Raw genomic sequence first — 13166 nt, forward strand, 5'->3', positions numbered from 1 at the left:
AAGCTGTAAAATCGCCTATTTTAACATGGGGCTCAATTGGAGTTGCTCCCTTCTGGAGCCAGCCCCCAGCGACAGCCGAGGGGATTGCAGTTTTTTGAACGCGGAAGTGAGCTTCACTTCTCAGACCGACAACTGCCCCCTTGGAGCCGAGGAGAAAACATTTATCGTATCCTACAGTTTTTATCCAATGAGGAGAGAGAACGGCATGCAGGGCTGTGTGTGCAGCCAAGGGACGCCGTGAATGTGGCGACGTAGGGACGAGGACTGTTATGGTGCGTTCAAGGAAACTCGTATTTTTCCGACCGTGAAGTCGTACCAGTTCGATCTGGTACGAGTTCACCGGTCGGAAGTTACGAGTGGCCGTTATAGTGACTTTCACCGGTAAAACAGGTCGGAAAAACACAAGTGGGTTGCCTGAAACGCTACAAAGTCGTAAGTTGTGACTTGAAGGTGTAATTTACGATTTCAAAAGCCTGCCTGGAACGCAGCATTAGCGAAAACGACCGGACCACTTACTTCTGCTTTAACTTAGCCTACTCTTTATGGTACTTTCATTCTGTATTCATCTACTTCATTTTGTCTACCAGAGTGTTGAGCACCAATAACAAAACATTTCTTTATGGTATCATTAGTTTACTGTTTTCTAATTCCCCTCTGACTCTTCTGGACCACATTTAATTTAGTTTCACAGACTATAGTCCAGCAGCCCTGGCTATGAATATTGAGTATTTACCCAAATTATCTGTTGATATATAGAATGGAAATCTATTCACCCATTCATTATCTGTACTCACTTACACTGGGTGACTGGCAAAACTGTGAATCCATATTGGAATGACTTGGATGGTGTTGTTTTGCCCAGTGTTTTATTACATGCTTGAGCGAGCAGCACCTGAAGGACACTGGCATTTCCAAAGGTGTCCTTTAGCTCACTTCAAAATACTTTCAAAAGGCACTTGTACATTGCTGTCGTGACCAGAAATATTCTGGTCTCTGCACATCCCTGTCCTCCTGTGTCATTCCAGGTCATATAGATTGTTCCCATCTCCTGACTGTAGCCAATAATTTAAGGTTTTTACTCTCTCTTTTCTAGATGTGTCATACTTCTATATTGCTAAATGTATGGGCAGCTGTGATGTCAAGCAGACGCATGTTCACTCATCGTTATTTCACACAAGTAGGCCTACTGTATTTATTGAACCGCGTAAATGACTTGGCTGTATTTGTGACGCAGTGCCATACTCATACACACATAAAGCACAGAATATTTCCATGCACCTATTACTTACTCAGCTACCATTTGTTTATACAGTAGCTATATCTGCACATCTGTGTTTGTTGCTATGTGTTAATACAGAGTAACTGCTGCAAATAAAAGTTAAATCCCTTGTATTTGATGACATACTTGGGGAATACAGCTGATTCTTATTACCATAAATCATTAAAGATCTAACATCCAGACTTTAATATTTTTTTGTGAAAGAGGCACTTCTGACACAAGGTATTCACAGGGTGGCTAACAGTGTCATTTGAAGACAAAATTGTGTGTTTATTTGCTTCATCTGTTATTCTGTTATCTGCTGTTTGCCATAATGGTACCTTGGAGCAGCTTCATGGGAGAGGCTGCATATGATCTATAAGCCACATTTATATTCGAGATCAAGAAATTTGAATGTGTTTGGAGCTCTACAGCACATCAATATTGTGATGTAACACTGGAATATAACCTTTTCTCCCTTTCTTTGTTGTGTATCTTCAAACAACAAGTGTTATCACAGATGATTTTTGACTGTAAGCACTTTAACAAAGGCCACTGATATTTGTGTGAGGTCAGGTTCTCGTAAATGAGGGCAGGCATCAGGGCAAGTGAGTGAAAGAGACAGGGCATGACTGGATAAATTGCAGACAGTGAAGACTTTCAGGCATTTTTTTTTTTTTTTTTTTTTTTTAGGCTAAGACTGGAGCAAATATGTGGACACGGTATGTCAGACTACTGTCTCTTTCTGTCACACAAAGCACCAGTAGAACATGGACTGCTCTCAGAAAAAGAGAACCAACTTTGAATTTTAATCAGACACATTCTCAGAGAAAGCTCAAACCCCTCTAAAAGTTTGGTGTCATTTCAATCTATGGTCAATTACTCAGGCTGAGTCATCTGCCATTTGTCCCTGTCAATCATTTTGTGTTTTCAGATATGACAGCCTGCTGAAAGCCACAGCGCACAGCCTAATAAGCAGATCAGGTGCTGACGTATGAGAAAAATTTACAGTTACCTTCCATTCAAACAAGTAATTAACAATGTGTTAAATCTACCTTTCTTTGTACTTCAATGTTTTTTGTGTGCTGGTGCATCTGTGTCTATGTAATGCCGGATTGTTTTCTTATCCTGCTCCTTATACAGACCCCTCCCTGCCTCCAGTTTCCATCAAGCACATGCACCATGGAATCATTTTATACTTTTTAAAAAGCGCTTTTACTACAGTAGTATGGCCATACATGGTCACTCTATCATGCATCAGCTACACCATTTTCTCCATTATGTTCTCAAACTGACCACTGCCTTTGCAGAGAGGCATGGAAATGGAAAAGATGAATGCGCTGTACTCTGTGCCTTTAAATACACACACAATAACATTAAGCATTCACCATTTTACCTCACATGAGATCGACACCAGTTTTAAAAACAGTGTTACATTTGAGGCACCCGAAGCTGTACTAGTGAAAATCTGCACATATGGAAGTGGTGTCTCATTATTACAAATTAATAGGAGAATTCCAATAACCTCAATAAAATAGAAAAGCATTCTAGTCCTTGTGCAATGAAGTAAAGAGTATTTAATGTATTTTTTTTAATCACAGGCAGCATTTTAGTCAAGGATCTTTCTCATTTATGTACATATCTTGGAGTATCATTCAGTAATACGCAATTTAACCATGACATGTGGTGATAATACAAGATCGAATTATTATCATATTAGTTATCATACTTATATCTGTCATTCAGTGAATCAATTATTCAAACAGCACAGCTGAAATATGCCCATTTATGAATTCATTTTGAAATTTTTCTGCATTAGCTTTAACTATTTAGTAATTTAATTAGATTTACTTATCTCCTCCTGGGTGTATTATTTATTTTATTCCTGTCTATATTGTGTACCTGTATAAGCAAAATTAAACAACATATTTTCTTGTGGCTAAAATGCTCTAATATGACCTGAAGACTGAGTGAATAATAAGGAGCTCAAGATGATTTTGACAAAGAGCAAAAGTTGCTCATCCTTGATGTTCCCTTTGTTCATTGCCACTGAGAGTTCACAATTCACAACCATCAAGGATTTCCCTCTGCATCAATCTGCTTGCTTTATTTGTCTGTCTGTCTCACCTCCTTTGTATCTCTGTATACGTATAGGTGACTTAAAAGCCACACAAATGAATAAAACTTTGGTTATGAAACAAACATTCAGGGGATTTAGTCAGACCAACAATAGAAGAAATCGGTATAAAATTTATTTGGATTTGCATAGATTAGAATGTTATGACAGACACCAAGGTCTGTCATTAATATTAGCCTTGTTTTATAGCTATAACACCTTGTATTCTACAAAGCCTGTTCAGCTATGGATAAAATAATCATGATAACATGTACATGGTTGAACAAACTTGTGTTTTATGGGATTCCTGTGCTGCAGTGTTTGGAAGTGAAGCCAGGGAGCCACCTGCTGGTAAAAAGAATCAACAACAAGACATGAGCAATCTGACTACTGCAATTCTTTGGTGAATTGGGGGTCAAATTACATTAGTTTATCAGAAAATATTACTTGATCCAAGCATCCATAAATTATACAACAACTGTTATGATTAATCTGTGAATTCACCTTCAACTGTCAATGCTGCAACTTTCTGGCACTGTGGAAATAAACTTAACAGCATGTGTGGCATTACTGTTAAGATCAGAATCAAAGCTAAGATATAAAATGAAAGTTGAGAAATACCAATTTTACATGCAGTCATGACATTTAATGGGGAAAAAACATAGCATATATATCTGTTTTTTTCTTTTCTTTTCTTTTTAAATCTATGCTACAACATCTACAATGGAGTGAGTGACTTGACTGTTGCTTTTTGCCTACTTCTTTCCACTAGATGGCTATGGCTTTACCAATTTCTCTGTGGTTCATTTTTGGGAAGCTTATCATAAACCATAAACCAGTAAAAGAGACTTTATTCCCTAAGTAGCCTACAAGATATTTGTGTAATTATCTGTCTACAGTTTGACCATCAAACCAGACCAGACTGACATTTATCGTTTTTTAAAAAGGCAATTTGACGTGGTTTTATGTTTCTCTTCAATAAAAAAAAAACTGGATATAGGCCTACACTTCGTCACGTGTTGTTATAGCAAAAATCAAGATGCTGGGGGATTTATTTCTCTTCAATTTCTTTTAACTTTGTGAGAGTGTATCAATAAACGGTGAAGTACAGGAATAGCCTATATAATTGAAGCTCCTATGACTCGTTTTGTCCGTGTGGCAAACTTTGTGACTACGGTCACAACAGCCATGTCCATGACAACAAGTAGCCAGTAGCTCAGCAGCGAGGTTGCAGCCATAGCAGAGGCGTTCTGGTTGCAGTCACCAACGTAACTTCTGTACGTGATGACGCACACGGCGGACGCACGCTGTATAAATCACTGTTCTCTGACGTCAGCGGTCTCTTCCCTGCCTATGCCCTCGTGAGGTGGGCAGTGTAAAATTTCCTGTCTCTTTTCTCCACCAAGCGAATCCAAAACCATCCGTCAAAATGGTGAGTTGGTTATATATTTCTGACCATGTAATAAAGTACTGGGTACATAAGGTGCCCCGTGTGTGAATATTGGTGTTCCAGGATGAGCATTTAACGGATGCTAGGCTGCTTCAGTTGTGTGATCTGCTTTGATCAAAATGGCAACCATTTTGTAACGTTACTCTGGACCGTTAGCGAGTTAACGGCCACCGCCAGTCGAGAAAAGACAGCTTTTCTTTACTAACTTACAGTCCTACTTGTCTAGCAACAGAACTAATCCATTTATGACGGGCTTCGATGGCAATTTGTCGAAATATGACTAAAATGCTAACCTGGGGCGACGCCATAGTGTTGCGGTGAACTTTGACAGCGGCTTTCTCTTGCTTTGACGTTAGCTGTTGTTTCGTAAAGTGCAAACATTTTCGTCACAATAATAGTACATTGCCATTTACAGTTTGTAAAGTTAGCGACGATAATCCACACAACATTTTTGCCGACTTGGTAGATATGGCGGTTCGCCGGTGTAACACTTGCCGGCATTTCATGGCCCCGGCCGGCAAGGCTAACCTAGCTAACGGTAGCATTTAGCATTGTGTCAAAGTCTGTACACGTGGCCTATTCATGTCGACATATTATGCCGGGTGCTACAGCGGGGAGTCGACATGTAACAAGGATGAATCGACTCTGTAGTTGTGTAGGGAAATAAAACAGCGATTTTCACTGGATGTGGTGATAAATGTTGACGAGGCATTGATTATACCGATCTTAGGAGTGCGGATAACAATAACGTCATAGTTGTGATGGCGGATACCCAACGCCCAGGGTGGAAGTATAGAATAGTTCACGTTGAGTCAGCAACTATTTCCGATTGGCAAAGTGTAGTTACTGCAGGGCGAAGTAACCTTAAGACCTACACCCTTCGCTGTGAATTACTTGGTAAAAACGTTACGTTTATATATTTTAACATAAGGTATTCCCAAAGCATGAATACTAGTGGCTGCAAATTGCTGAAACAAGAAGAGCTGTGCTCTTTTGCTACGAGGGCACTTTTTTTGTGCACTAGCTGCACATCAGAGTTGAATTGTGTGTGGCAGGTGAGGCCTTAGCTTCCATTTATCTTTCCCCAGACCAACTGGGTGTCCCTGTACTTATTGCATTTCAATAGAGAATCATTCTGTAATGGTTAAGGAAATTGAGCCCATTCATACTCGGATGACAGTGTCAGGCTTCAAACCCTGATTATGTCAGAAGGCTAGGCAGCAGCATTAAGAAAACATTTTTTTCCCTTTTTTTTTTCTGACAATGTTTAATTTGATCTTGTCCTCCACAGGTGAACTTTACCATAGACCAGATCCGTGTCATCATGGACAAAAAGGCCAACATCCGTAACATGTCTGTGATTGCGCACGTGGACCATGGAAAGTCAACTCTGACAGACTCGCTGGTGTCGAAGGCTGGCATCATTGCCTCAGCGCGTGCTGGAGAGACCCGTTTCACGGACACACGCAAAGATGAACAGGAACGTTGCATTACCATCAAGTCAACGTAAGTATCTTGCTGTATTGACCAAGGGGGCAGTTGTCGGTCTGAGAAGTGAAGCTCACTTCCGCGTTCAAAAAACTGCAATCCCCTGGGCTGTCGCTGGGGGCTGGCTCCAGAAGGGAGCAACTCCAATTGAGCCCCATGTTAAAATAGCCGATTTTACAGCTTAAAAAAACATATTTACAGCCTGGTACATTTTATTTTTTTGGTCTCAATCGATAGTTTCTACCCCCGCACACACTCTGAGGGGGGTGAATTTTTTTTAAACTCTACCGTTTTACTATTATTAGGTTTAAAGTTCTGGCCAATTAGGGCGCAGAACCGTTGAGTGACAGGTCCGGAGACCGCTGCTTCGAGGCCAGTGGGCGGGCTCTCGGCCGGCCAACGGCCGCACCGCTCCAAATATGGCAAGTAGAATCCAACATGGCGCGGTTCAAACCCCCGTAGTAGCGGCACAAAACAGACTCCCCCAAACCAATGGGTGACGTCACGGGTGCTACGTCCATTCTTTTTACAGTCTATGGTATTGACGTATCTGTAAATCATGCCTACCGTTTGTTGCATTGAAAAGAGGGCTGCATCTCTGACACTTACTGCAAAATCTAGGAGCAGCACATACAGTTGTGGGAAAGTGTTTGATTTTCAGGTTGTGGTTATGACACCAAGATGTTTTACATTGGTCTACAGCACAATGAAAATGGTCTTGCTCTTATACATATCCAGTGTATAAGAGTGTATCTTTTCACACCATTTTGAAAACCGTGCTGGTTATATTGTTGTATGTACCAAAATTCAAAGCACCCTGTGAAATGTCTGCCCAGTGTTGACAAGACTTTTCTGTCAATTACTCTACACATTACATTTCTTTGACCAAATTTTTAGAAGCCAACCAAACACTGGTAAAGCCTCACAAGTGGTTGAATAATTAACATATGTTGAGCACTTTTAGCTACTTAATAAAGCTTGTTGCTTGGGGGGAAAAAACTGCTGGTTGGGCAACTACTATATTTGACATCTGGCTATTTCTTACGTTGCAGCGCCATCTCCATGTACTACGAGCTGTGTGAAAACGACTTGGCCTTCATTAAGCAGTCCAGGGATGGATCTGGCTTCTTGATCAACCTGATTGACTCACCGGGGCACGTTGATTTCTCCTCTGAAGTGACTGCTGCTCTCCGTGTGACTGACGGAGCCCTGGTTGTGGTGGATTGCGTGTCTGGTAAGGACAAGCTTGAATTCCTCAGAAGACAACAGACAGACTCGAGCCGATGTAGATAAAGTCAACATTTTCAGTGCCAGTCACAGCCATTTATCTCATACATTCAGGATCCAGAAAAGTGCACATACTACAGGGGAACTTCAATATTTACCACTGTACTACTTCTGTAAAATTACGATTTAACAACCTAACCTGCTTTCAGTGGGGTTAAACTGTTAATAAATGTGTGTCCTTAACAGGTGTTTGTGTGCAGACTGAGACTGTGCTTCGTCAGGCCATTTGCGAGCGCATCAAGCCAGTCCTGATGATGAACAAGATGGACCGTGCCTTGTTGGAGCTGCAGCTTGAGCCAGAAGACCTGTACCAGACTTTCCAGCGTATCATTGAGACAGTCAACGTCATCATCTCCACTTACGGAGAGGATGAGCATGGACCCATGGGCAACATCATGGTAAGTGATTGTATGAATGTTTGATCTTAGGTAAAACACTCGTTCCTCTTGTGCCAAGTTAAGTCCTATCCCTTGTTGGCATAACTCTGAACTAGCTGTCTCTGAAAATGTGTCCTCAAACATTACTGTCTCTCCTAGGTTGATCCAGTCATTGGTACCGTCGGCTTTGGCTCTGGACTCCACGGCTGGGCTTTCACCCTGAAGCAGTTTGCTGAGATGTATGCAGCCAAGTTTGCTGCCAAGGGCAACGCTCAGATGACAGGAGCTGAGCGCTGCAAGAAGGTGGAGGACATGATGAAGAAACTGTGGGGTGACAGGTGAGTCTCTTAAATGGTGGCCCAGATTATGTAATGAAGTGCTTGATTGGGTAACTCAGACGGCAATAGCACACAGTGGTGCACTTGTTACAGCACAGCATCATGCAGAAATGGCTGCTTTTTTAAGAATGTTTTCAATTTCAAACAATCTCTCAAAATCTCTGTATTTTGTCTTAACAATGTAGCTGTCTCATGACTATTTTGTAAATTCTCTTATCTTGTCCATTTTAGGTATTATGATGTTGAAACTGGAAAGTTCAGCAAGAGTTCCAATGGACCTGATGGCAAGAAATACCCCCGCACCTTTGTTGCTCTCATCCTGGACCCCATCTTCAAGGTAAGCAGATTTTTGAGTCATAAATTAAATCTTTAGGTACAGTACATTTTGTCTTCAGAGAAGTGCACATTACAACAAGTTAACGCTTCTGATGAAACTGCACTATGATTAAAAACCTGCAAGTGATGATTGAATATTCTTCACTTTGACCTGATTTACCAGTGATGATAACCTTCAGTCTGAGCAGGGCACAAAAACAAAGGTTTACTTCAACATCTTTGGCTTTGCCATGTTAAATTCAATATACTAATTCAAAAGGACTTCATTCTAGGTGTTCGATGCCATCATGAACTTCAAGAAGGAGGAAACTGCCAAGCTGATCGCAAAGCTGGAGGTCAAGTTGGATGTTGAGGAGAAGGACAAGGAGGGTAAGCCTCTCCTGAAGGCTGTCATGCGTCGTTGGCTGCCTGCTGGTGAGGCTCTTCTGCAGATGATCACCATCCACCTGCCTTCCCCTGTCACTGCCCAGAAGTACCGCTGTGAGCTGCTCTATGAAGGACCTGGAGATGATGAGGCTGCCATGGGTATGAAACCACTCATATTTACTTTGATTTTCATCCTAGGGAGTCAGAGGTCAAACATCTATAGCACATGTTTTGGATTCTTCTGCATGCCGATACTGACTCGGGACTAAACTGTTTACCCAGGTATCAAGAACTGTGACCCCAAGGCACCACTGATGATGTACATCTCAAAGATGGTGCCCACCACTGACAAGGGTCGTTTCTATGCATTTGGCCGTGTGTTCTCTGGGTGTGTCTCAACTGGCCTGAAAGTACGCATCATGGGACCAAACTTTGTGCCTGGAAAGAAGGATGACCTTTACTTGAAGCCAATTCAGAGGTTAGTTCCGGTATCTGGCCTGCTGCATCCTACAGTTTATGATGATAAATGCGTAAGGTAGACATAATGACCACTTCAAAACTGATGTTCTCTCTCTACGTTGATTTTTGCAGGACCATTTTGATGATGGGTCGTTACGTTGAGCCCATTGAGGATGTGCCATGCGGTAACATCGTGGGTCTGGTTGGTGTGGACCAGTACCTTGTCAAGACCGGTACAATCACCACGTATGAGCAGTCGCACAACATGAAAGTCATGAAGTTCAGTGTCAGCCCTGTCGTGAGAGTTGCTGTGGAGGCCAAAAACCCTGCTGACCTGCCCAAGCTGGTGGAAGGTCTGAAGCGTCTGTCCAAGTCTGATCCTATGGTGCAGTGTATCATTGAGGAGTCTGGAGAGCACATCGTTGCTGGAGCTGGAGAGCTGCATCTTGAGATCTGTCTGAAGGATCTGGAGGAAGACCACGCTTGCATTCCACTCAAGGTAAACCTGACCTCTGAAAATGTTTGCCCCAGGAAGTGTTAAACATTCATTAAGGTCAATTTGGTACATTAACACTTGCTGTTTGTTTTTGTTTTTTTTAGAAATCTGAACCAGTGGTGTCCTACAGAGAGACCGTCAGTGAGGAGTCAGATATCATGTGCCTGTCAAAGTCACCCAACAAGCACAACCGTCTGTTCATGAAGGCCCGTCCCTTCGAAGAAGGCCTGGCAGAGGACATCGAGAAGGGTGACGTTGCCGCTCGTCAGGAGCTCAAGACCCGTGCCCGCTACCTTGCTGACAAGTACGAGTGGGACGTCAGTGAGGCCAGAAAGATCTGGTGCTTCGGTCCTGATGGAAATGGCCCCAATCTGCTGGTGGACGTTACCAAGGGAGTGCAGTACCTCAACGAGATCAAGGACAGTGTCGTGGCTGGTTTCCAGTGGGCCGTCAAGGAGGTAAGGGACCCCTAGTATGCAAGAATTCAATAGTCATTGCATTCAGCTGAAACTGTCTCAAGATCATTGTCTTTTTTTATTGTGTTCCAAAATCCAGAGATCTGACAATATGCATCTTTTTAACTTGTCTTTAGGGTGTCCTCTGTGAAGAGAACATGCGTGCCATCCGTTTCGACATCCATGATGTGACCCTGCACACAGATGCCATCCACCGTGGTGGTGGTCAGATCATCCCCACTGCCCGCAGAGTTCTGTATGCATGTGAGCTGACAGCCGAACCCAGACTCATGGAGCCCGTCTATCTGGTGGAGATTCAGGTAAGTCTGTATCCTTGTCTTTGAGCAACCTGATGTATCTTAGTTCGGCCGGGCCCTGTGATTAATTGTTTTAAAAGTTGCTCATCAAGTTTGTCACACCTTTTGAGGGTTTGACAGGGCACAAAGACTGTGAAGAAAATATTTTGTTACACCAACAGGTCTATACTACAGCTGTCGAGATCTAGTTTTATGTCCCTCTCGCAGATTTGAGCTTTTTTTTTTTCTTCATAATTAATCTTTTGCCTACGTTGCAGTGTCCTGAAGTTGCAATGGGTGGAATCTACGGTGTGTTGACCAGGAGGCGTGGTCATGTGTTCGAGGAGGCCAGTGTCATGGGAACACCCATGCGTGTCATCAAGGCCTACCTGCCTGTCATGGAGTCCTTCGGTATGTCCTTAAAAAATTATCCAAGCAGGAAAAACGTGCATTCTCAAAGCAGTAGTTTTTTTTTTTTGTTTTTTTTTAATGTATTTAATATTAGTGTTTAATTTCAAAGTCATACTTTCTGAGTCCCCAGCTGCCTACATCAGAAATGCACCCTGAAGTTGGAATTGGGCAGTCTGAACTTGAGTAACCCTCTAAACCAGAGCATCAACAATAAACACTAGCGTCTTGTTTTTTTGTCTCATTAAATTACTTGAACTGCCAGTATTGTGGAACTTCTACCTGTAGACATACAGTCATGTTACTTACACCAGCAAACTATCACTATCTACAATCCATCCCAAAAAAGTTGCTTTTTGGACTTGTTACCAACTCTGAACTGAAACACAATCTACTCGAATACAACACATTTTCAAGCTCTGACTTGCAAGGTCATTGAAATGCACCATTAATCCTGAGGTCACAGGTGTGACCTAGGTGTGGTGATAGGAATGAGACTCAGTTTAGTTTCTCATATCAGACGATTGTTTACACAGGTTACTACCTATTTCACTGTTCTGCAGTCAGGTGTACACTTCACTGAGTAAACAAGCATATCAACAGTTATGTGCTCTGTTCTGATGAGTACTTGGGGTAAGCAAAGTCATTTTTAACATGATGTGGTCTGCCTCAATTGCATTTTAATTTTTAGTTGGTTTAGATATTTATTTTTTCTAATTCTCAGTGGGAAGAGTTGCTATTGCATATCACAGAAAACAAGATTACATGCTGTACAATTTATATACTGAACAAAAGGCACTTTTGGCTGCAAAAAGACATTTTACCACCAGAAGCATCATGTGTATGATGTGTGCATATGCATTTGGCTATTGGCATAGTGTTCTATTGTTGAGCTTTTCTTCTACTACTGCTACTTTATTTCTCGATATCAGATTGAAAAATGTTGTTTAAAACTCTAACTCAAACAAAGATCTTTCAGTGTATTATGGTCCACTCTGCCAAGTAAACAAGTTAATAGGATACAGCTGCATTGTGCACACTTAACGGCTCAATAGCAGACTGTGATTTCACATGCAACCACTGATGAAACGTGTTTTTGCTCTGTCTCTTCCCAGGTTTCACAGCTGACCTTCGTTCCAACACTGGTGGCCAGGCCTTCCCACAGTGTGTGTTCGACCACTGGCAGATCCTTCCAGGAAACCCAATGGAGCCCGGAAGCAAGCCCGGCATCGTTGTCACAGACACACGCAAACGTAAAGGTCTCAAGGAAGGTGTCCCAGCCTTGGACAACTACCTGGACAAATTGTAAAAGCCTGAACCCACCTGGCTCATGCCTCATTCCCCAAAAATATAAGTTACATCATGGGACCGGACTGTACAGAACACAATGAGCACTAATGTTTGCCAAAAGGATCGATGAATAAACAACTACAAAAATTGTAAACGATAATAAAAGAAAATAAAAACTTTTATGGTTGAGGCTGTTTTTTGGACTTTCTGGGTTGTTGTTTTTTTGGGTGATATAGATTCAGTGTCGTGATATGAACGAGTTTTAGTTCTATTGGCAGACAATTTGAAATTCTTTTGCTGCTGATGGTTTTGTTTTTTCCTTAAGGAACAGTACTTATTTTGGAATACTTATTTCTTACCTGTTGATGGTCTGTGAGGTGTATTTGATAGTTGCAGTTTTTTCTTGGACCATTTAGCACAAATTTGGTTTCAGAAGGTAAACTGTGGAGAGCTTGGTCTGAAGAGAAAACTGTACTCAATGAATTATGACAATTACAAGATCTGACACCTGTTAACACCCAAAATTAGGACTGAAAAGATGGCTGATGTAACTATGTCAAGGCCAAAGCAAGGGCCAAGCCCCATTTCGATATGGCAATCCTTGATGTGAAGTAAACAAAGATGCAGATTTTGGCACGTCTGCTCTTGTTACATCAACCAGTTATAAATATTTTTATTTTATTTTTTTACAGTTGGCCACATTTAACCTTTCTGGCACTAGTAAGGTTGTAGTTATTTAACATGAA

At 41.8% G+C, this 13166-nt stretch overlaps 1 protein-coding gene and 1 non-coding gene across 2 annotated transcripts; both read left to right on the plus strand.

Annotated features, from left to right (window-relative positions):
• The first annotated feature begins 4742 nt into the window (after positions 1 to 4742).
• LOC146988542 (elongation factor 2b-like) lies at positions 4743 to 12607 on the plus strand. The gene is made up of 13 exons (XM_085773967.1): positions 4743 to 4806; positions 6116 to 6330; positions 7365 to 7546; positions 7786 to 7997; positions 8136 to 8314; positions 8546 to 8651; positions 8923 to 9175; positions 9299 to 9494; positions 9608 to 9974; positions 10076 to 10429; positions 10564 to 10746; positions 11001 to 11133; positions 12246 to 12607. The coding sequence occupies exons 1-13, from the start codon at positions 4804 to 4806 to the stop codon at positions 12437 to 12439; spliced, it is 2577 nt and encodes an 858-aa protein (XP_085630093.1). The 5' UTR covers positions 4743 to 4803; the 3' UTR covers positions 12440 to 12607.
• LOC146988543 (small nucleolar RNA SNORD37) lies at positions 8770 to 8836 on the plus strand. Its single transcript, XR_015035800.1, has one exon. It is a non-coding gene; the product is annotated as a small nucleolar RNA SNORD37 (small nucleolar RNA).
• Positions 12608 to 13166: the final 559 nt, after the last annotated feature.

The sequence above is a fragment of the Trachurus japonicus genome, chromosome 4, assembly GCF_045865225.1.
Source record: "Trachurus japonicus isolate A0001 chromosome 4, Traja_1.0".
Lineage (NCBI taxonomy): Eukaryota > Metazoa > Chordata > Actinopteri > Carangiformes > Carangidae > Trachurus > Trachurus japonicus.

What these genes read in the sequence shown, in the direction of transcription:
- LOC146988542 (XM_085773967.1), top strand. An exon ending in TGTGGTGGATTGCGTGTCTG is followed by an intron (nt 7,547 to 7,785) that starts GTAAGGACAAGC and finishes TGTCCTTAACAG; the next exon opens with GTGTTTGTGTGCAGACTGAG. An exon ending in TACTTGAAGCCAATTCAGAG is followed by an intron (nt 9,495 to 9,607) that starts GTTAGTTCCGGT and finishes TGATTTTTGCAG; the next exon opens with GACCATTTTGATGATGGGTC.